The sequence below is a fragment of the Portunus trituberculatus genome, chromosome 30, assembly GCF_017591435.1.
Source record: "Portunus trituberculatus isolate SZX2019 chromosome 30, ASM1759143v1, whole genome shotgun sequence".
Lineage (NCBI taxonomy): Eukaryota > Metazoa > Arthropoda > Malacostraca > Decapoda > Portunidae > Portunus > Portunus trituberculatus.
This window is the reverse complement of record NC_059284.1, coordinates 3,066,090-3,087,489: the sequence shown is the minus strand read 5'-3', so window position 1 is coordinate 3,087,489 and position 21,400 is coordinate 3,066,090. Positions and strand designations below refer to the sequence as shown.

General features: G+C 43.2%; 3 protein-coding genes across 9 annotated transcripts in view; 1 reads left to right on the top strand and 2 right to left on the bottom strand.

The window, feature by feature from the left end:
* The window catches only part of LOC123510965, a 120,849-nt gene extending 118,597 nt beyond the window's left edge, over nt 1-2,252 (bottom strand). The window contains exon 1 of the mRNA XM_045266509.1: nt 2,143-2,252. The gene's annotated coding sequence lies outside the window, so the exon portion shown is untranslated. The remainder of the gene's footprint in view (nt 1-2,142) is intronic.
* The window catches only part of LOC123510964 (serine proteinase stubble-like), a 54,329-nt gene extending 41,561 nt beyond the window's left edge, over nt 1-12,768 (top strand). For both annotated transcript variants that reach the window (XM_045266505.1, XM_045266504.1), the window contains exons 5-8: nt 3,379-3,571; nt 6,281-6,578; nt 7,053-7,178; nt 9,682-12,768. In XM_045266505.1, coding sequence (XP_045122440.1) covers nt 3,379-3,571; nt 6,281-6,578; nt 7,053-7,178; nt 9,682-9,840 — 776 coding nt within the window. In that variant the 3' untranslated portion in view covers nt 9,841-12,768. The remainder of the gene's footprint in view (nt 1-3,378; nt 3,572-6,280; nt 6,579-7,052; nt 7,179-9,681) is intronic.
* Nucleotides 12,769-13,691: 923 nt separating this feature from the next.
* Nucleotides 13,692-21,354, bottom strand: LOC123510967 (post-GPI attachment to proteins factor 2-like). Of its 6 annotated transcripts, none has more exons than XM_045266515.1 (8): nt 21,079-21,338; nt 20,317-20,364; nt 18,602-18,780; nt 17,943-18,107; nt 17,114-17,201; nt 16,658-16,788; nt 16,381-16,465; nt 13,692-16,157 (listed from the first exon to the last, which is right to left on the bottom strand). In XM_045266515.1, exons 3-8 carry the CDS (start codon nt 18,746-18,748, stop codon nt 16,030-16,032), a joined length of 744 nt encoding a protein of 247 aa, XP_045122450.1. In that variant the 5' UTR covers nt 18,749-18,780; nt 20,317-20,364; nt 21,079-21,338; the 3' UTR covers nt 13,692-16,029. The 6 variants fall into 6 exon arrangements, with proteins under 6 accessions (XP_045122450.1, XP_045122451.1, XP_045122454.1 ...); XM_045266516.1 differs by lacking the exon at nt 21,079-21,338 and adding an exon at nt 21,011-21,031; XM_045266519.1 differs by lacking the exon at nt 18,602-18,780 and having other exon boundaries at nt 21,079-21,354.
* Nucleotides 21,355-21,400: the final 46 nt, after the last annotated feature.

Below are 21,400 nucleotides of genomic sequence, written 5' to 3'. Positions count from 1 at the left end.
CGTGGTACTCAAGGGATTAAAAATACCATGGTGTTACTTCGTCTGTTCCTCTTTCAGGTAATATAATGGCAAGGAAGGTTAGGATCAATAAAGGTAGTGTCATGTACCTCCGTCAGCGTCGCCTATGTGTGATACAAAGTTAAAAATGTCCATGGCAGTTTATATTACCGACACACCCATTCGTCAGCGTCGCCTGCGTGTAATACAAAGGCAAAGACAGTTAGGATTGGTAAAAACCCCGCTACATTACACCGTCAGCGCCTTCCACGGGTAGTTCAAAGGCAAGGGTCATGTGGCCAGGCTGTACTGAATTATTATCACATTTTTTAATCAGGAGAGCGGCTCTGTTAAGGACGCTAAGCCAATAACCCAGACGAAGGAGGCGGTAGTAAGCCAGGGACGGTTTAGGACACACTGATACAAGTCAACAAGCCAGGGAAGGTTTAGAGCACACTGATACAAGCCAGCAAGCCAGGGAAGGTTTAGAGCACACTGATACAAGCCAGCAAGCCAGGGAAGGTTTAGAGCACACTGATACAAGTCAACAAGCCAGGAAGGTTTAGAGCACTGATACAAGCCAGCAAGCCAGGGAAGGTTTAGAGCACACTGATACAAGCCAGCAAGCCAGGGAAGGTATAGGACACACTGATACAAGCCAGCAACCCAGTGAAGGTTTAGGACACACTGATACAAGCCAGCAAGCCAGGGAAGGTTTAGAGCACACTGATACAAGCCAGCAAGCCAGGGAAGGTTTAGAGCACACTGATACAAGTCAACAAGCCAGGGAAGGTTTAGAGCACACTGATACAAGCCAGCAAGCCAGGGAAGGTTTAGAGCACACTGATACAAGCCAGCAAGCCAGGGAAGGTTTAGAGCACACTGATACAAGCCAGCAAGCCAGGGAAGGTTTAGAGCACACTGATACAAGCCAGCAAGCCAGGGAAGGTATAGGACACACTGATACAAGCCAGCAACCCAGTGAAGGTTTAGGACACACTGATACAAGCCAGCAAGCCAGGGAAGGTTTAGAGCACACTGATACAAGCCAGCAAGCCAGGGAAGGTTTAGAGCACACTGATACAAGCCAGCAAGCCAGGAAGGTTTAGAGCACACTGATACAAGCCAGCAAGCCAGGAAGGTTTAGAGCACACTGATACAAGCCAGCAAGCCAGGGAAGGTTTAGAGCACACTGATACAAGCCAGCAAGCCAGGGAAGGTTTAGAGCACACTGATACAAGCCAGCAAGCCAGGGAAGGTATAGGACACACTGATACAAGCCAGCAAACCAGTGAAGGAGTAGTGTGAGTCAGGTTAAGACAGCCAGCAAGCCATTAAGCCAGCAAGCCAGGCAGGGAGGAAGGGAGGAAGGGAGCGAGTCCACGTTCCTATAGTAATTTTACACCTCGTTAACCACCTTTAATTAGCGGTTCGTTACTGGCGGCAGGAACCACCAAGTGTGTGTGTGTGTGTGTGTGTGTGTATTCACTGTTTGATCTGCTGCAGTCTCTGACGAGACAGCCAGACGTTACCCTACGGAGCGAGCTCAGAGCTCATTATTTCCGATCTTGGGATAGGTCTGAGACCAGGCACACACCACACACCGGGACAACAAGGTCACAACTCCTCGATTTACATCCCGTACCTACTCACTGCTAGGTGAACAGGGGCTACACGTGAAAGGAGACACACCCAAATATCTCCACCCGGCCGGGGAATCGAACCCCGGTTATCTGGCTTGTGAAGCCAGCGCTCTAACCACTGAGCTACCGGGCCGTGTGTGTGTGTGTGTGTGTGCGCGCGCGCGCTACCGCTACTACGACCATTTTTACAATAATTCTACTTTTGTTTGTTTATTAATCACTACTCATGCTGTTTGTATCTATCATTCAATTGTTTCTTTCTCTCTCTCTCTCTCTCTCTCTCTCTCTCTCTCTCTCTCTCTCTCTCTCAGTCATGCATATATACACGCTTCTTCATGCACCACCACCGTCACCATTACCACAACTAGACAAGTACCTTCACCACCACCACCACCACCTTCACCACCACCACCACCACCACACAAGTACCTTCATCACCACCACCACCACCACTACCACACAAGTACCACCACCACCACCACCACCACCACCACACAAGTACCTTCAGTAATGACAATGTGTGTCGCTGCGGCCTTCAATGCACTCTATGCCAAGGGAAACAGTGAGGGTCCCAGGAGAGGCGCTCAGAGGACGCCGCACCCACTCTGACACGCCCGCCAGCTGCGCTAAGGAAAGTGAGAGTGAGAGGGATGGAGAGAGGGAGTGAAGCTTCAGTTCTCGTACCGTTAGAAGTGAGTGAGCGAGTGAGTGAGTGCCAGGGACTATGGGAGGGAGGGAGGGAGGAGAGGGCGTGGCTGCCATGTCAATCTTTCGTTGTGACTTGTGAGTGTCAAGAAATGCATTGGTCTCCTCGACGCGAGAGTAAAGTGTATGGCAACGATAGGGAGATGTCATCTCTCTCTCTCTCTCTCTCTCTCTCTCTCTCTTGTCGATAATAGATTCGTGCAAGTATACAACCTCACTCACTCCTTATGTGTGTGTGTGTGTGTGTGTGTGTGTGTGTGTGTGTGTGTAACTGTTATTCCCCCGACACACTTTCGGAAACTGCAACCGTAACACAACGCTTGTCTGGCACCGTTAAGAACTGCGGCCACTGTTTCAAGAGTCCGAGGCGGCGGCGTGGGGGTGGTGGTGGCGGCGATGGTGGTGGTGACAGTGACGATAATGATAAAAGATCGTGATGAGGATGAGAGGGACTATGGGAAGGGCATCATGGGGTGAGAGGTGTGAGTGAGGTGAGAGTGGCGTGGGTGTGATGGGAGGTTGTGGTGGGCGTGATGGGCGGTGGTGGGCGGTGGTGGTCGCAACGTGGACGCTTTCCCCACGGCACCGATGTTTCTTATACCGTGTCTCCACCTTCTCCTTTCCCTGTGTGTGTGTGTGTGTGTGTGTGTGTGTGTGTGTGTGTGTGTGTGTGTGTGTGTGTGTGTGTGTGTGTGTGTGTGTGTGTGTGTGTGTGTGTGTGTGTGTGTGTGTGAACCTACTTCAACATATCTTTTAAACCTCATTAACTCTTTCAGCACTGAGACGCATTTTTACCTTGAGTTTTGTGCATGATTCGACTATTTTATTGACTATGGAGGTCGTAAGATTAATGGCCACAGTCTTCACTATTTCAATCACCACATGTGTTTCTGAAGCTGTATAAAATCACCAAGTAGTAACCAGAATAAATGTGGAAACGCGTCATGGTACTGAAGGGATTAAGCCACATTAACTTAACAATTCCTTGCTATCTCTTCCATGCACTGTAGTAAATCCTCCGCTTTCCCTCCAGAGTGCGGCGTGCCCTCCATGATACCCCAGCCCGAGGGACGCATCGTCAACGGCACCAATGCAAAGTTCGGGGAGTGGCCGTGGCAGGTGTCAGTGAGGCGTACGAGCTTCTTCGGGCTGTCCTCCACGCATCGGTGTGGCGGGGCGCTGCTCAATGAACTCTGGATTGCCACCGCCGGCCATTGCGTCGACGAGTGAGTGAATGTTTCCATAAGTACACCTTTTCTTATAACAGTTTACAGCGATAGATATGTCTTCATGGGGATGAAGGTGAGAGAACAGAGAAGAGAGAAAAGGCGGCTAGATCTGTTTCCATAAGTAGTTTTCTTATAACCATTAGTATTTACAGCGATGGAAATGTTTGCATGGGGACGAAGGTAAGAGAATAGATAATAGAGAACAGGCGGCTAGTTTTGTTTCCCAGGCTAATGACTAACTGAAGAGACTGAGGTAGAATGAAAATGTCTCTCTAATATAGATGAGTGTGGGAATATTTTACCAATCAGCGAATGGCGTTACAAGTGTACTACCTATAAGCTTATTGAATGTAAAAGTTGGTCCACAAAGGATTGAGGCGACAACAGATGAGTGAAGAAGAAAGTTCGTATACAGAAACGTTTTGCTCTCCAACCACGACTCTCCAACCAAGAGTGTTTCGTCAGTTAATAATGTAGGAATCTTGTCACTCTGCCTGTAGAACCGTTAAAACACCTTGAAAAACTCGTGTATATTTAAATAAAGCCTTTTGAAATAGTGGAGGTGAAGCACAGAAAAGTTTGAGAATACGACCCAGTGTTGCCAGAATGGATGAAAAGCCTACACGAGTTCCCTTCACAACACTATGTCTTCTGCTCACACGACCCCCAGCTTGTGTCGGGCAGACTTTCTCGTTATTCTTGTCACTCGTCCATTTGCAAGCCAAGATAATATGCCTCACGTCAGCTTTCTCACTCATGTTGGTTGGTACGCGACTTCTAGGTATTCCCTCCCCCCCCCCCGCACACACACAGTACACCTGCATCATTGAGGAGAAAGTATGCAGCACCTGTGATATAAAGCAATGATTGGCGCCTAAACAGAGGTAGTGTAGGTGCCAGCAGTAAAGTGGCGTGCCTCAGTGTGTCTGTGTGTTGTTATGTAAGTCCCTAAGGTTGTCAGAGCTGTAAGGTGTGCTGTGCTTCAAGAAAAACGATTTGTATGTATATATATTTTCCAAGCAAGAAGGTAAACAGCAGCAAAAAAGCTGTGATGAGTTGCTGCATCTTCATTACAGAAAGTCGAACGAAAGTTTTCATTCTCTCTCTCTCTCTCTCTCTTGCTTGCTTTCGCTTTTTCCTTAACGCTGCGGCATGGGCGACTTTTCCTTTTTTAACTTTAACTAATATCAACGTAACGAAGCCTGGATGAAGAACATCACACCTCACGCTTCACGCCTCACACCTCACACCTCACCGGACCACCTGACTGTTGCGAGCCGAGCCAAGGGAAAGGCTGTGCTGCAGAATTAAAGTATGATCTCAAGAGGCATAATCTGATACAAACTTAATGAAGAAACCACAAGAGATCAGGAGCACCACGCATAAAGCCACGCCTTTCCACTGTCTGGAATTAATTAAACTGTTGTGATGCAAGTCTAGATTATAAACGCAAGAGACATAATTTGATGCGAACTGAACAAAGCCCCAAGAGACGAGGATCACCACGCCTCATGCCACACTAACCAAGGAAGTATTGTGTTGCAGATTTACAAAATAATTTCAAAAGACACAATTTGATACGAATTTGATTAATATTTTCAGTATCGGGACAAATTTTCATATTCATTCTGTTTACTATCTGGTGATTTTATACAGCTTCACAAACTTATGTGGGGATTAAGATAGTGAAAAGACTGTCCATTAATCTTCTGATCTCCATAGATCCTTCCTAATGTAGATAAAATCGTCAAACTCTAATCACATCCTAAACTAAAAGTAAAAATGCGTCCCAGTAGTGAAAGAGTTAACAAGGCCAGAAACTTCAGGATAATGCCTCAATAACCTTCCCAGTGTTATGAACCAAGGAAAATATTGCCCGTGTAGTCTGATTTTTTTTTCTTTTTTTTTATTTATACCGTGTGGGGTTTTTCACGGGAATTTATGAGCTAAAAGGGATACTTTTTGTGGTACCTCCTATCTCAAACTTGGCCCACCCGCTAAGAAACCATTGCCCCGAGTGAGGAAGCCCTACCTACACTCGGACCGTGGACAAGATTCGAACCCGTGCGCTTGGAGACCCGTCGGACCCCAAAGCACGCATGGTTCCACTGTACCACGGCCGCCAAGATTGACAGTATAACTTCAAAACATCATTTGATACCAACTTAACCTTTAAAATCCGGGTGGCTTCTTGAAATACACACACACACACACACACACACACACACACACACACACACACACACACACACACACACACACACACACACACAGAGAGGTTTGCTGTCTCCTCTCGCTACAAAAGGCTTATATTCTCAAACCCTTCTGTGCTTCACCTTCACTATTTCAAAATTATTTATATAAATTTACACGAGTTTTCAAGGTTTTTTTTTTTTAGGGTTCTAGAGGCAGATTGACAAGATTTCTACATTATTAACTGGAGAAACACTTTGAAAACCTCGCTAATCATCTCTGTGGCCTTGGAAAACAGTCGTCGTGAAAGAGCTGAGCGTTTCTGAATACTGGCAAACACTCACAATGCACCCTCTTGCCTCCCTCACACGCATTGAACATTGACATAATAAGTGTATTTTAATGCTTGCAATGTTTCCACAGCCTGTTCACGCAACAAACACTCACAATGTGCCATCATGCATTGAACGTTGGCGTAATAAGTGTGTTTTAATGCTTGCAATGTTTCCACAGCCTGCTCACTTCGCAAATCCGTATCAGAGTGGGCGAGTATGACTTCTCGTCAGTGTCTGAGCCGTATCCGTACGTGGAGCGGGGCGTGCGTCGCAAGGCCGTGCACCCAAAATACAACTTCTTCACCTACGAGCACGACTTGGCTCTCGTGCAGATGGAGGAGCCTTTGAAGTTCCTCCCGCACATCTCGCCCATCTGTCTGCCGGGGAATGACGACTTGCTCATAGGAGAGACGGGCACTGTCACTGGCTGGGGGCGTCTGTCAGAGCACGGCCGCCTTCCCTCCGTCCTGCAGAAGGTACGTGTATGTGAGGGTGTGTGTTCGCACGCTCTGTTACCTACGTCTCTGGTTGCAGTTTTGTCCCATTGGAGAGGCTGGCTTTGTTGTTTGTTGATTGATAATGTTGGTGATTTAATGGTGTGTGTGTTTTCAAAGATAAGAAGTTTTCTTACTTCTTTTTCGTTTTTTTTTTCCTTTTTTTTTTCTCTTTGTTCTGGTCACTTGTTGTTTTTCCTCCTTCCCCTCTTCTTCTTCCGTCGCTCAACACTCCATCTCTTCCATCTTCTCTGCTTCTCCTCCTCCGCTTCCTCTTCTAGTTCTTCTATCGCTCACTACTTCTCATCCATCTCATCCTCCTCCTCCTACTACAACTCCTCACTCCTCTTCTCTCACTTGCTACTCCTCCTCCTCCTCCTCTTCCTCTTCCTTCTCATCATGCTCCTCCTCCGTGGGTTGCGTGGCATTGCATTGTCCTCTCCTCCCTCCCCACAGGGCTCGGTTCCCATCGTGAGCAACAGCAAGTGCAAGGACATGTTTCTGAAGGGCGGCCGCAGGGAACACATACCTGAAATATTCCTCTGTGCGGGATACGAGAAGGGCGGCGTGGACTCCTGCCAGGTGTGTGTGTGTGTGTGTGTGTGTGTGTGTGTGTGTGTGTGTGTGTGTGTGTGTGTGTGTGTGTGTGTGTGTGTGTGTGTGTGTGTGTGTCTGTCTGTCTATCTGTCTATCTATCTTTTGTGTGTGTGTGTGTGTGTGTGTGTGTGTGTGTGTGTGTGTGTGTGTGTGTGTGTGTATGTTGGGTGGGAGGAAAGAGAGATGGGGGCTGTCGCTGTCACTGTCCCTCCTCCTCCTCATCATCATCATCATCCATCATCATCGTCATCATCATCATCATCATCATCATCATTTTCATAAGAAGAGAGTTTCACCATTCATTTTTATCTCTCATATTCTTCATCTCCTCCTCCTCCTTTTTCTTCTTTCATCATTTTGTTCTCTTCCTATCCCCGTCTCATCCCATCATTTATTTTCTCCATTCCTTATTTTCTCCTTCTATCCTCTTCGCCTCCTCCACCTATCCTTTCCTCCTCCTCCTCCTCCTCCTCCTCCTCTATCTCCGTGGCGCCAAACTCTCACTTCTCGCCTCGCCAGCTTTCTCCCACCGCTACAGGCACGCGCGTGAACACACACACACACACACACACACTCTGACTGGTTTTATGTGGGTGGTGGAGAGAGAGAGAGAGAGAGAGAGAGAGAGAGAGAGAGAGAGAGAGAGAGAGAGAGAGAGAGAGAGAGAGAGAATAAAATGCCTAGTGGGTCACCAGGCACCATTATCACCAACTCTTAATCCCAAGTAAAACAAGTCACCTGAAAATACAAAATTAAAGCGAGATTTGGTAGGACTCGCGCCACTTCACTCCCTTGCTAAGCGCGGGAAATTGGCGGGAAATTGTTTCATAATCAAAATATCGACATTCATTTAATGTATCTTTTTTCGTTATCTGTTTTTCTATTTTTTGTTTTATTTATTTGTGTTTTATTATGTTTTTCTTATTTCTTTTTTTTATTGATGTGATTATATACCTTATTTATTTTGTCTATTTTATTACCTTATTTCATCTATCTATCTTTTTTCTAAATCTATTTACTGTTTCGTCTTATTATCCAAGTTTCATTACATTTTTATTTAATTTATTTCTATTTATCTTATACTTTTTATATATGAATTTCGTTATTTGGTTTATTATTCTATAACATTTATTTATCTTATTTATGTTTTTTCTTAATTTATTTACTATTTTAGTCTTATTATCTTCGTTTTATTTTATTTTTTCATATATCTCTTTATTTACGTAATCTATTTTAATATTCTATCTCATTTATTTAAATCATCAGCCATCTGTTTCATAAAATTAATGTACGGTACCAGAACTAATATGGTAGTAGTAGTAGTAGTAGGTAGCAGCAGTAGTAGTAGTAGTAGTACTAGTAGTAGTAGTAATTGTTTACTTTGATTTTACGACTTCGAAGTTCGAAATTCATGGCGCAGCAAAAGTCGCAACTTGGTGCCGCAACGTCCAGCTCTGAGAATAATAATGAAGCCTACACACACACACACACACACACACACACACACAAGTAGGTCAAAAATAATAACACACACATTTTCTGCTTCGATCTTCCCCGTTATTGAGAGAGAGAGAGAGAGAGGTTGATGACCCTTCTATGCTGTAATCCTAAAGCTTAAAAGTCTATACAGTTTCTCCTCTTCTTCCTCTTACTTCCTCTTCTTCTTTATATGCCTCTTTTTTCTCTTCATTCTAAAGCTTAAAGGTCAAGACAGTTTCTTCTCCTCTTCCTCTTCCTTCTCTTCTTCTTTAAGTCTCTTCTCTTCATTCTCTTCCTTCTATTCATTATAATTTTTCTCCTCTTTTCCTTTTCCTTCTTGTCTTCCTCCTCTTCCTCTTTTATCTTCCTCTTCACTGTTACTCCTCTTCCTCCTTTTTTTTTCCCCTCCTCTCCCTCCTCATCTTCCTCTTCATCCTCCTTTTTTTGCTCTTTTCATTTTGTCATTCTCCAGTTTTCATTTTTTCCTAATTATTTTCACCATTTTCTGTTTCCCCATACATAAGCTGAATATAAGGCCTGGATTCTCTTTAAGGGTGTGAACCAACATTATTTTTCCCTTTACAGAAGCTTGTCTTGATCTTATTTTTCTTTTTCTACTTTTTTTTTCTTTCTTTATCTTGATCTTTTTATTGTTTATTGTTTTTTTTTACCCCATCTCTCTCTCTCTCTCTCTCTCTCTCTCTCTCCACCACCACCTCAGTGACTCAGGGTTTTCTTTGTAAGGGTGAGCAAATTTGCTGTCTTTCCTCTCCAGGGTGACAAAATTTTGCTTTATAAGGGTGAAAAATAGTCTTGTTTCCCCACACACAGGGTGACTCTGGCTTGTAAGGGTGAGGAAATTTAGTCTTTCTGAGGGTGAAAACAACAATATTTCCTTCACACAGGGTGACTCATGCTTGTAAGGGTGAGAAAGTTTAGTCTTTCCTCTTCTAAGGTGATATGTTTCTGCTTTCTGAGGGTGAAAAATAACCATATTTCCCCCACACAGGGTGACTCTGGTGGGCCGCTGCAGGTGAGAGGTGCGGATGGGAGGTACTTCCTAGCGGGCATCATTTCGTGGGGCATTGGGTGTGCTGAGGCCAACCTGCCAGGCGTGTGTACCAGGATCTCAATGTTTGTGCCTTGGATACTTGAAAATGTCACTTAGGACACTCAGCACCTTACACTGTGATGTCGTGCCTGTGCTGCCTTCCCTTGGCCAATCAGTCCACTTAGAACACACCCATGCACAGCCACACCCAAGGGACATCCAGTGACCTCCCAGTGTTACTTGTAGACCAGTTTACCCGGTGTGACTCCAGGATATTACTCTTTTTGTTCACTTGGAAATCTGGCAAAACTATAAGGAAACTACCCAGGGAATGCAGTGAAAGGTTGTGAGATGTTAAAAATGTGTGGTGATAGTGTGTAGTGTCTTGAATGGTGAGTGAAATGATATACTAGGTAGAGACTCTCAGGAAACCAATGCACATGTGACTTGTTGACTCTTACACATGTGACTGGAGAACCTCAGTGTGAAGTGATACCTATGGAAACCTTGCAACACATTATCCCAGTGAGAAAAAAAAAAAGTTTGCTTCATTTGAAAAAAGACAAAAAGCTGCTATGGAAAAAAACACTAAAATTACTAGGAAAACACTTATTATACCTCACCCTGACAACTGTGTGTGTGTGTGTGTGTGTGTGTGTGTGTGTGTGTGTGTGTGTGTGTGTGTGTGTGTGTGTACCTCAATGAAGTACATATATGTGTATGAGTGTGTGTGTGTGTGTGCTGGCCATTTTGTGATAATGCCTCTTTGTGTGTGTCAGAGACAGCTCCGGCAAGCACAACACACCAGAGCAACCACAGAGAACATTTGAGGCTCTGTAGTGGTGAGTGAAGCTTGAGTGTTGCAGGAGGTGAAGCCTTGAGTGTTCCTTGAAGCCTGAACATTGCAACACAAGGCTGAGAGAGGCGTTGCGAGTGCTGGTCACACTAACGTCGCAATGGATGACAATAACTGGGTGAGCATGGATGGATTAGCAAGGGAACTGGCAATTAAGTGGGTCTTTTTATATTCTTTTGTTGCCCCTAGCCAGTTTCCCCTCTTACATGAAGAAAAAGTGTTCCCTCCAGCAGCCATCCATGTAGTTTGTAAGATGATGTGCCATGTATCCAGGCGGGCTTTCATCCGTACCACAGGAACCAGAGGCTGCATCCACCCACTGCCTTCAGGAAACACACTGAAGCTCGTATCCTCAAACCTTTGTGTGCTTCACCTCTGCTATTTCAAAAGATTTTTTTTGAATTTACACAAATTTTCAGGGTTTTTTTAATGTTTTTATAGTGAAAGTGACAAGATTTCTACATTATTAACTTGAAAACACTCTTGCAAACCCTGCTAATCATCTCTGTGGCTCATGAAAATAGTTGTGGTGAGACAGCAAAGCGTTTCTGAATACTGGCCCACCCCTCACACCCGCCACCCACGCCTTGAAGAGTCCATAGCTGGTATATGTGACTCCATTCCTACACCAGTGGCATGAAGACTGGTGCTTCATGCTGGTGCCTTCTTAACATGTACTGTCTTGTCACCACTGCCTGTCTCCTGGTGAACGACTGACTTATTAGTGTACAGTACCTTAATTCAGATCATGTCCTTCCTCTTATTACAGCTTGGTGTGTGTCCTGCCTCACCCACTGTGTTTCATATGGGTGTTGGCTGGGTGAATTGGTACAGATACTCATCATGCCTCACCCACTGTTTCATGGGTGTTGGCTGGGTGAATGGATGAATGGTACCAATGCAGTATGAGATAAAAAGGTGGAAGTTTGTAAATAAAAGTGTATGCTTTGCAGTGCGTGATGTGAAATCAACTACTTGTGTGTTTCGCAGACTGCTTAGAGAGAGAGAGAGAGAGAGAGAGAGAGAGAGAGAGAGAGAGAGAGAGAGAGAGAGAGAGAGAGAGAGAGAGAGAGATGGAATGTTGGTTTGTTAAACTTTGTTCCTTGACACCCAGGCTCTGTGAACATCTTTGAAGGGTTCCTTGGCAAAAAATTATGCACATTTGATGAAAGCTTACTTTAATTTATCAATGACTGAATAAAATTAAGTATGAAAGGGATGAAATAATTTGCATTTTAGGGGAGAGAGAGAGAGAGAGAGAGAGAGAGAGAGAGAGAGAGAGAGAGAGAGAGAGGGGAGGTTTCACATTTTTGTGGGGGCTTCTACCATTATTGTGTGAGTGATTCTGGGAAATAGCAGGAAGTCTGAAAGGGTTCCACAAGTTTGAAAAGTTTGAGAGCCACGGACTGCAATGGTCTTCATGAAACACTTCACTTTAGAAATCTTTGTACTTACTCATAGACTTTGGCATTGTTGTTCCTTTGAGGGTAGTGACAGGCAGACAGCAAGTGTGTGGTGCTGTGGTGCTGTGATGCTGTGTTGCTCTCAAGGCTTAGAGGAAGGAGGCAGGCAGGTGACCACTCTGTCAGTCTGTGAAATGTTATTAGTTCTTTCTCAGTCAGGCTTTCTTCTCTGACCATATCTAAAATGTTATTAATATTCTCTCTCTCTCTCTTGTTCTGATATTAAAAACTTCACAACAAAAAGCACTGATTAGTAAATCAACTATATCACATTCAATGATTTTTTTTTTTCAGTTTATCAGATTGCATTATTATTATTATTATTATTATTATTGTTGTTGTTATTATCATTATTATTATTACTATTATTATTATTATTATTACAATTATTACTTGACACTTTCATTCCTAAGATTACAACTTTCTCTTATTTCATGTCTGTGTGATTGCATTATTACTGTTATTATTTTGTTTCTATGAGCTAAGATTACTACACTCGTCATGACCTTCCCCCACACACACACACTCTCGTCATGACCTCCCCCCCCACACACACATACACACACACCTTTGTCATGACCACCACCTGATATTCCCACATTTAATCTGCTGTCTGTAACAGTATATTATTAACTATTTTGAGAGCTATTTTTTTATAGTATGTCTGCACTTTGATTTATTGTTTTCCTTGTTACTTCAGTGTGTAAATATATGTATACCACTACATCAGCTGGTTTTCCCAATTACCCATCGCTTCCTCCCCAAGGTTCTGTCACTAAAAACTACCAGGCTTCTAGTTAAGATGTTTTGTATCATTAACTCCTTCACTACCATGATGTGTTTTCATATTCATTCTGGTTACCATTTGGTGATTTTATACAGCTTCAGAAACTCATGTGGGGGATTGAAATAGTGAAGACTGTGGCCATTAATCTTCTGACCTCCATAGACCCTTCCTGATGTAAATAAAATGATCTAATCACATTCAAAACACATGGTAAAAGTGCATCCCAGTACTGGGGGGGTGGGGCAAGGGAGTTTAAGTACTCATTGGCTGGCCACTAACACAAGATACCCACAAGTGAATGACTCATGGTTCTTTTTCTTCTTATTCTTCCCATCAACATTCATGGTTTGAGAAGGGTGGTTTTAATACACTATCTTCTGCCATGTGGCTTTTCTATTCTTGAGATTTGGGAGACTGGTATATAAATGGATCTTTTTTCACATGAAATTCTTTCCCTTAGTCAGTGACCCTAGTGCATAGAAAAATAATGAATAAGAATTTATTCCCTTCAAGTTATAATCAATGGCTCCGTAACTCTGCCTTTCAGTGTTAAGATGTCACAAAGTGATGACTCTCCCTGATTATCTAACTAAACCAAGATATTCCAAGCTGAATATACATGTTATTTATTAGTACCCTTCACTCTTCACTCTCTTCCTGTGGTTGATTCTCCCAACACTGCCATACCTCACACTGTCACTCTGCAGCCTTCACATCACACTCTGCCTGGCCACTCTGCCAAGATGGAGTGTCTCAGCTGAACCATCACAAAGCCAATGTTTCTCCCAGTGTTGTCCCTGGCACACTTAGCAGGAGCTGTGCAGGGTGGCAGTCACACTCATTGGATTAAATCAAAAGAGTGTTTCATTCTCAGTCAACAACAGTATATTTGTAACTTACACTTTCTAATAATAACATTACCTAATATCAACAGTCATCCAACATAAGTCACAGGTATAACTTAATATCACTTCATATCTACAATGGCAATAAATTACAACCTAAGGTAAAGCTTTCTGCCTTAAGTATCTAAGGAACGGTCTCGTGAGGAACAACATAACATAACAGGGTGCACCTCTGCCTCAATACCAAATGTTCTTGATGCGTTCATTTTCTAGCATTAACATCAATATATGCAAGACAAATCAAAGCAACAATAAGCTTTTTCAGCATAGCAGCTGTTTCTCTGATGGAGAACCAACACTTGAATCATTTTAAGTGGTAAGACTAATTCATTCTGCTCATTGACCTTTGTATTTGAAAGCTGCCTTCCTGCCCAGTGTATGTACCTTATGTGGCTCAGTCCACTCTAGAAATATTAAGGTGATAAATTTCTCATAAACAATTACTGTATATCATTAGAACAATAACAATTTGAAAATTACTTCCTGGAAACAAGGTAAAAGGCAATTTGTGAATGTTATTTTGCTTCATCAGTTATAAAGGCACCACAATGATGGAGAGAGGGCAAGGCAAAACTGTATCAGGCAAGGCCTGAGGCAAAGCTTGCCACTGTCCTGCCACTGCCATGTCCCATTGCTGGCTTGATGCTTGAGGCTTGAGGCTTCAGGGAACAGCCATACGCTATATTACAGCAAAAAACACTTCACTGGACAAGTTATTGACTTAACAGCCCCTTTGTCACAGTGTACAGGATAAGGAACAGAGGGGTGGTTGGCAAGGCACAGCATAACACACTGCCCGGTGGGGGTGACAACTGACAAGGGTGGCAGGGGCAGCAGCATCAGTGAGGCCATGTCAACACAACACACAACAGAATGGTGAACACCGGAGTGCCAGCCAGGGCCAGGTATTACACTGGTGTTCACAATGATGAGGTCAGTCAAGTAAGGAATGCATGTATGTTGTACTTTGCTCTACTTCAAAACACAAATAAACACAAACAAATTCAACATGTAGAGCAGTTTTGTGTTGAATTAATATTACAACTCAATGCAACAGTCACTGCACAAGCAAGGTTCTGAACTGAATCAGGAGGCAAACAACGTACGCTGCTCATAAAAGCAAACCAAAATGCTGGTAATTGAGCAATAAGGTGCACAAACCACACACATACAGGAAAAGACTTTTCCCATTCAAAAAGAAATACATAAAAAATAAAAAGTTTTCTAATATTTTCTAATTGTTATCTGAGAGTTAAATTTAACTGCAGAAAAGACTTCTTCCTGTATGTTTATCTGACAGTCTCCACAGGACACTAATGAAGGGCTAGTTGGGTGGTGGTGATGGTGGTGGTCAGGTGATGGTGGTGGGTGTGGTGCTAACAGCTAACAGAAGCTTTGGGAACGCAAGGAAGGGTTCTGACACGCGCGGGTGAACACCTACTGGATGCTGAGCTCAAACATTACTTTCCACTATGACATATACTGTACTTGGAATTCTATGACTTACTCTTCTAATTAAATGCCATGTGACCCTAAGGAGGTCGTCTGTGTGGTCAGTGAGGATGTAGCAGCTTCCCGCCGAGTGAAGGGAATTGTCTACATTGCCGTTGTACATACTTTGTAATGTGTTGTCTATGTTCTACCAGAAACTACTAAAAACTACATCTGCATTCCATTAATTTATTCATTTTTTACTTTTTTAAGAGAGCAATAAGTGATTAGCATTGGCCATTACATTAGTGTGGTCATTTACTTCAGCATATCATTGAACTCTTCTTCATTAATCTTTTTCTACTTGTTAAAGATGAAAAAAGAAATGATAAATGAGTTTGCAAATCCAATTAACAATCCTTAGTCAAATATTCCTAGTCAATTCAAAGCTCCAGATGTTTCGTGTACCACAGTCCATTAAAAAATATACGCACAGTCCCCTCCATCTCCACATAGACCACTTATTGGTGCCAGTGTGTGAGTGGCCTGTGGTGAGCCACTCTGCCCTAGTCAACACCTATCCAAGACACGACACTTCCCAGTCAGTACGAGTCAGCAGGAGAGCAGGGCAGAATGGCAGGATTTGTTTGAGATCAGAAGATGGCAGGCAGTTCTCACCTTGCAATTCACACACTGGCAACACCAAGTGACAAAGGTGTTAGTGGAGGGGACGCTAATATCTGAGAGTTTAGTATGAATAAGTAAGCAGCGTTCCTGACCATAGCAGCCTGGCAGTGTGTCCCACAGAGTACCAATCAGATGTGGATATCAACTGTTATGTTATCTCGCTCCTCACACTGATTGTCAACTGCTTGCTGTCTTCCACTCAGCGACCACCAAATCGTGGTGGTGGAAGTCGTAGTAGGCAGTCATGTGGAAACCCATGTTGGTCAGCACAACCAAGTATTCCATGAAAGCAAACACAGAGTACACTGCAAAGAAAAAACAACCGTGTGTGTGTGTGTGTGTGTGTGTGTGTGTGTGTGTGTGTGTGTGTGTGTGTGTGTGTGTGTGTGTGTGTGTGTGTGTGTGTGTGTGAAAAAATAGCAAGTTATAAATATATACTACCTTTTGTGTTTCAGTAGAATCCTTAACAAATAATTTTTCAAATATTCCAGAATATTAGATCTGAAAATGGCCCCAAGTCCCACTCACTGCCTGGTTCACAGTACTTGTTGTGTCGGTAGAAGAAGTACAGTGCCACAAAGAAGCTGGTTAAGTTAGCAGTCATGAGTTGTTTCTGCAGTGAAAGGAAAATACTTAGCTAGACAGTCGATCATTTCCACAACAACCTTCTGCATGAAACACGCTACAAGGTCAGACTACAACAACCAGCTTGGTATACAGACACAATAGATCTTAAGTGATGCTTGCTTTGATATTAGATGGATTCCTTAACACATGTACCAAGAGAATTTCCCAGATCTCTTACCTTCTTTAAGTATGCCAAGCGTTCAAGACTGTTTGTTAGTTTACTCTTGTTATCTTTCAACAGGAGACAGGTCAGGACCATGTACAGCTCACTGCACACCATGAACAGGATGAAAGAGACCTTGTGGATGTCTGCAAACGGAACAAAGATGCTGTCACGTACCTGGGGAACCATTTGCTCTAGAGCCGTGAGGTAATAACACACACAGTTACTTACAACAGGACTCTTCAAACTTGTTCCATCATGACCCAGTTTGATTTTGTACACTTCCTTCACAACCCGCTATGTTCAATCTATCAGACATTTTTCTGAACCTGATATCAGTCCCCAGATACCCAGCCAGCCACCACCCACCCAGGAACACACACTCCCCATACAGCCCACTACACCAACCCCTGCCCCTGCATCACCACTACAGTGCACACCCCTGTCCCTGCATCACCACAATAGACTTACCATAATTTTCTTTTGAGGAAACAAAAGAAAGGAAGATGAGGGCAATATTTTCAACCACATTGAGACAAGTGGTGATCTTGACAGCATTCTGAAATGAAAAAAAAAACAAAAAAACAATAATAATAATCCAAATATCAGAAAAGTAGCACATGGGATGGCATTTTGAAGAATACTTATAAAACTGTAATGTATCAAAGAAATCATTTAAGTCTTATGTTCCTGTGTTGTCTTCTAAAAGAGAACATAATATTTGTAAGTATTTTCACAAAAAAAAAAAAAAAAAAAAAAAAAAAAAAAAAAAAAACCTTGAATTTATTACTTTTAACATGTCAGGCTGTCTCCCAATCAAGTGAATGGCACACAACTCAAACCACAATGACTTTACCTCTCAGTCCATGAAAAAAAAAAAAAAAAAAAAAAAAAAAATATATATATATATATATATATATATATATATATATATATATATATATATATATATATATATATATATATATATATATATATATATATGAATAAATAAATAAATAAATACATAAGTACAGTCAACCCTCGGCTATTGCGACTTCAGCTATCGCGTTTCATTGCTATCACGCACCCATGAAAAGCTGCTAAAATTTCATTATCGCGACCTCAGATGCCTGCTATCATGCGCCCAGCCATGACGTCATGGGATATCTGAGCACTCATTGGCCAAAACTGCCTTCCCGCCAAGAACAATTCGGCAATCACGTTTTTGGCTGCAGCTATTTCGGCCCCAATTGAGCGTGATAGCCGAGGGTTAAGTGTAGATAAAAAAGAAAGACAACTCCTATAAGAATGAGCTTACTTTGTAGAATGTAATATTTGGCAGTATTCTGTTCATGAAGCTGTAGTACATGAAGGCCAGCAGGAAGCGCGGGGCGGAGTGCACAGCAATGGCAAACCTCCAGATGTACCGCTGCGGCACAAACTCCCCAATGGCCGACGAGATGGACGGCAGGTAGTTTGGTACCTGGTGGGCCATGGCCAAACCAAGCCAGGTAAATGCAGGGAAATGATCTTGAGGTACATTTAGGTAAGACAAGTCCATTAAAGAAAGTATCAGTGATATGTTGTCTCTGTTGTTACCATCCACTCACTACACCACTGCAAATGTCCATGGACACAGGGACACACGGACATTAAGGGACCCATCTCAAAACATAGATATGGTGTGTATGGATGAGGGGAGAGGTAAGGAGAGTTATGGTGTGTATGGATGAGGGGAGAGGTAAGGAGAGTTATGGTGTGTATGGATGAGGGGAGAGGTAAGGAGAGTACTTACAGTGCAGAGTGTGGAGTCAAGGAAAGAAAGGGCCCAGAGATAGTTGAATCAGAGTGGCAGGGATGTGAGTACCTCGGCCACCCACTGCTACGCTGCTGGTGAGTGGCAGAGTGAAAAGAGGCATAGAGGGGGTGATAGTGATCATGATGGTGATTATAATTGAATGAAACATGTACACTTACTCCACAGTGAGTAGCTGTTGATAAATCAAAGTTGTAACGCAGAGACAGATAAATGCAGGTCAGGAATGCTCCTAACGGCATTAGCACTGTCACCACTGCCATCCGGGCAAGTGGAATCCTGATAACAGTATTACTTGCTTCTGCCATTTTACCTTCCACACCAACTCTTGCTCAAAACCCTGTTAAAAAGTATTTCATCAATATCTTGCAAGCTACACTACTTATACAACATTAACACTAACACTAACACTAACACACACACAAACATGCACAGTACAGGTATCTATATATATTCTGAGAAAAATATAATAAGGCACTAAAACCTACAAAAAAACAAATAAATAGATCAGTAATTATGCACACACGCACACACACACACACATACACACAGTGTAGATATGGAGATGGGGCCACATGAGCATAAAGCCCAGGCCCTGTAAAACTACAACTAGGTAAATACACACACACACACACACACACACACACACACACACACACACACACACACACACACACACACACACACAGGAACAGACAAAGACAGACAGACACACACACACACGAACCGACACAGACAGACAGACACACACACACACACACACACACAAACACACACACACACACCAGTCATGAAGAAAAAGACCTTGGGGTGACAATTACCAATGACCTATCGCCAGAGAGACATATAAACAAAATAATTGGAGAAGTATTGAACTTATTGAGGAACATAGAGTGGCGTTCGTATATTTAAATGAAGAAATGATGAAGAAAATAATTACTGCAATGATAAGACCAAGGCTTGAATATGCAACAATACAGTGGGCTCCGAACTTAAAGAAACACATAAGGAAACTAGAGAAAGTACAGAGGGCTGCAACAAAAATGGTGCCTGACTTAAGAGATTTGACTTATGAAGACAGACTGAAAAAAATGCAACTTCCGACCCTGGAAAACAGAAGAGAAAGGGGAGACCTGATAGCAATATACAGAGTGATGATTGGCATGGAAAAAATGGATAGGGAAGATCTGTGTATGTGGAATGAAAGAATGTCGAGAGGGCATGGGAAAAAACTAAAAATGGCCACTTATAGGAGAGATGTGAAAAAATATAGCTTCCCTCATAGAAGGGTGGAAGCATGGAATAGTTTAGACGTGGAAGTGGTCAACGCAAGGAATATTCATGATTTTAAGAAAAAGCTGGACATTAATAGATATGGAGACGGGACAACACGAGCATAGCTCTTTTCCCGTATGTTACAATTAGGTAAATACAATTAGGTACACACACACACACACACACACACACACACACACACACACAAGCAAGCCTCTTAATGTGTGGCCCCTGTTCACCTAGCGGTAAATAGGTACGGGATGTAACTCGAGGGGTTGTGGCCTTGCTTTCCCGGTGTGTGGAATGTGTTGTGGTCTCAGTCCTACCCGAAGATCAGTCTATGAGCTCTGAGCTCGCTCCGTAATGGGGAAGACTGGCTGGGTGACCAGTAGGCGACCGAGGTGAATTACACACACGCACACACACACACACACACACACAGTCTACACGATCCCATGGAGGTGTTGCCATTAATCATGCACAAACTTTCTACATCTTCAGACAAACAGAACTAAGTGATCAGACCACTAAGACAGCACAACCCAATGCTTCACTCAGCCTACACAACACAACAAGTATCCCAGAACATTCTTCAACTTGCCTGATAACTATCCCATAGCCTGCGCTGCACTACCGCCGCCCGCTGCCTCTGTGTGGACCAGAAACAACTGCCTTATCTTGCTGTTATCACTAACTCATAAACATTCTAACAACACAGCTCACACTAATCTTTACTTGCTTTTTCATTGGATGTGTGTGTGTGTATTTACCTAGGTGTGTGTGTGTTTGAGTGCTTTTCATTTTGTGTGAAGGAGAGTTGTGTTTAGATGGCAGGCTGTGATTGCCTTGAGTTGTGAGACACAAAGGGAGACATTCAGTGAGATCACAGCTTGCTTCAATGGCAGGTTCACAGCATCCCCTGAACTGGTCTATAAGGTCAGAACTATTACAATTAGTCTTAGCTGGGAGTAAATCATCGTTTTTGTTAGTGTGTGCCATACTACCTCCTGCTGTGTATGAAAAGCTAAAGCTACTTCCTTCAACCCAATTGTTTCATTCAAGTCAGTGAAATAATAAACTGACAAAAGATATTCTTAGTTGTCACCAAGAAATTCAACTCAGATACCAGTTATTTTTTGTCTTTTACCGGCTAATAAAAGCACTCAGACTAACACTGCCATACCTCTCACCCCAACACAACCCTGGACTGTGCCGCCCCGCCCCACCACCACCGCCCCGCACAACACTACACTCCCCCTCTGTAATTACACATGAAAAGTAACACCATAGCTCACCGTCACAGCATGCCTGATATGAAGGACAGACACACACACACACACACAGACACACACACAGCCTTCACCATTGGATAACAGCCAGCCTCCTGATGAGCCTTACGGAGCCCATCAGCCGATCACCGCAGCACACTGACGGTGACGGCGCCAGTGCCAGCCTGTGCCTGTGTGGTGCAAGATGCGGTGAAGGAGCCACCGTTAGGGCAGAGTGGCAGTGAAAGCTAATGGCGGCAATCCCAGGCAGCTGTTATGCCCGAGCCGCGGCCGCCATCAGCTGATCACGACACACACTGGGACGCATTGTTATTATCACCTATGATTTATTGGCTTATTATTATTATTATTATTACCATTGTTATTATTTATTAATATCTCTTATTATTGTTATTA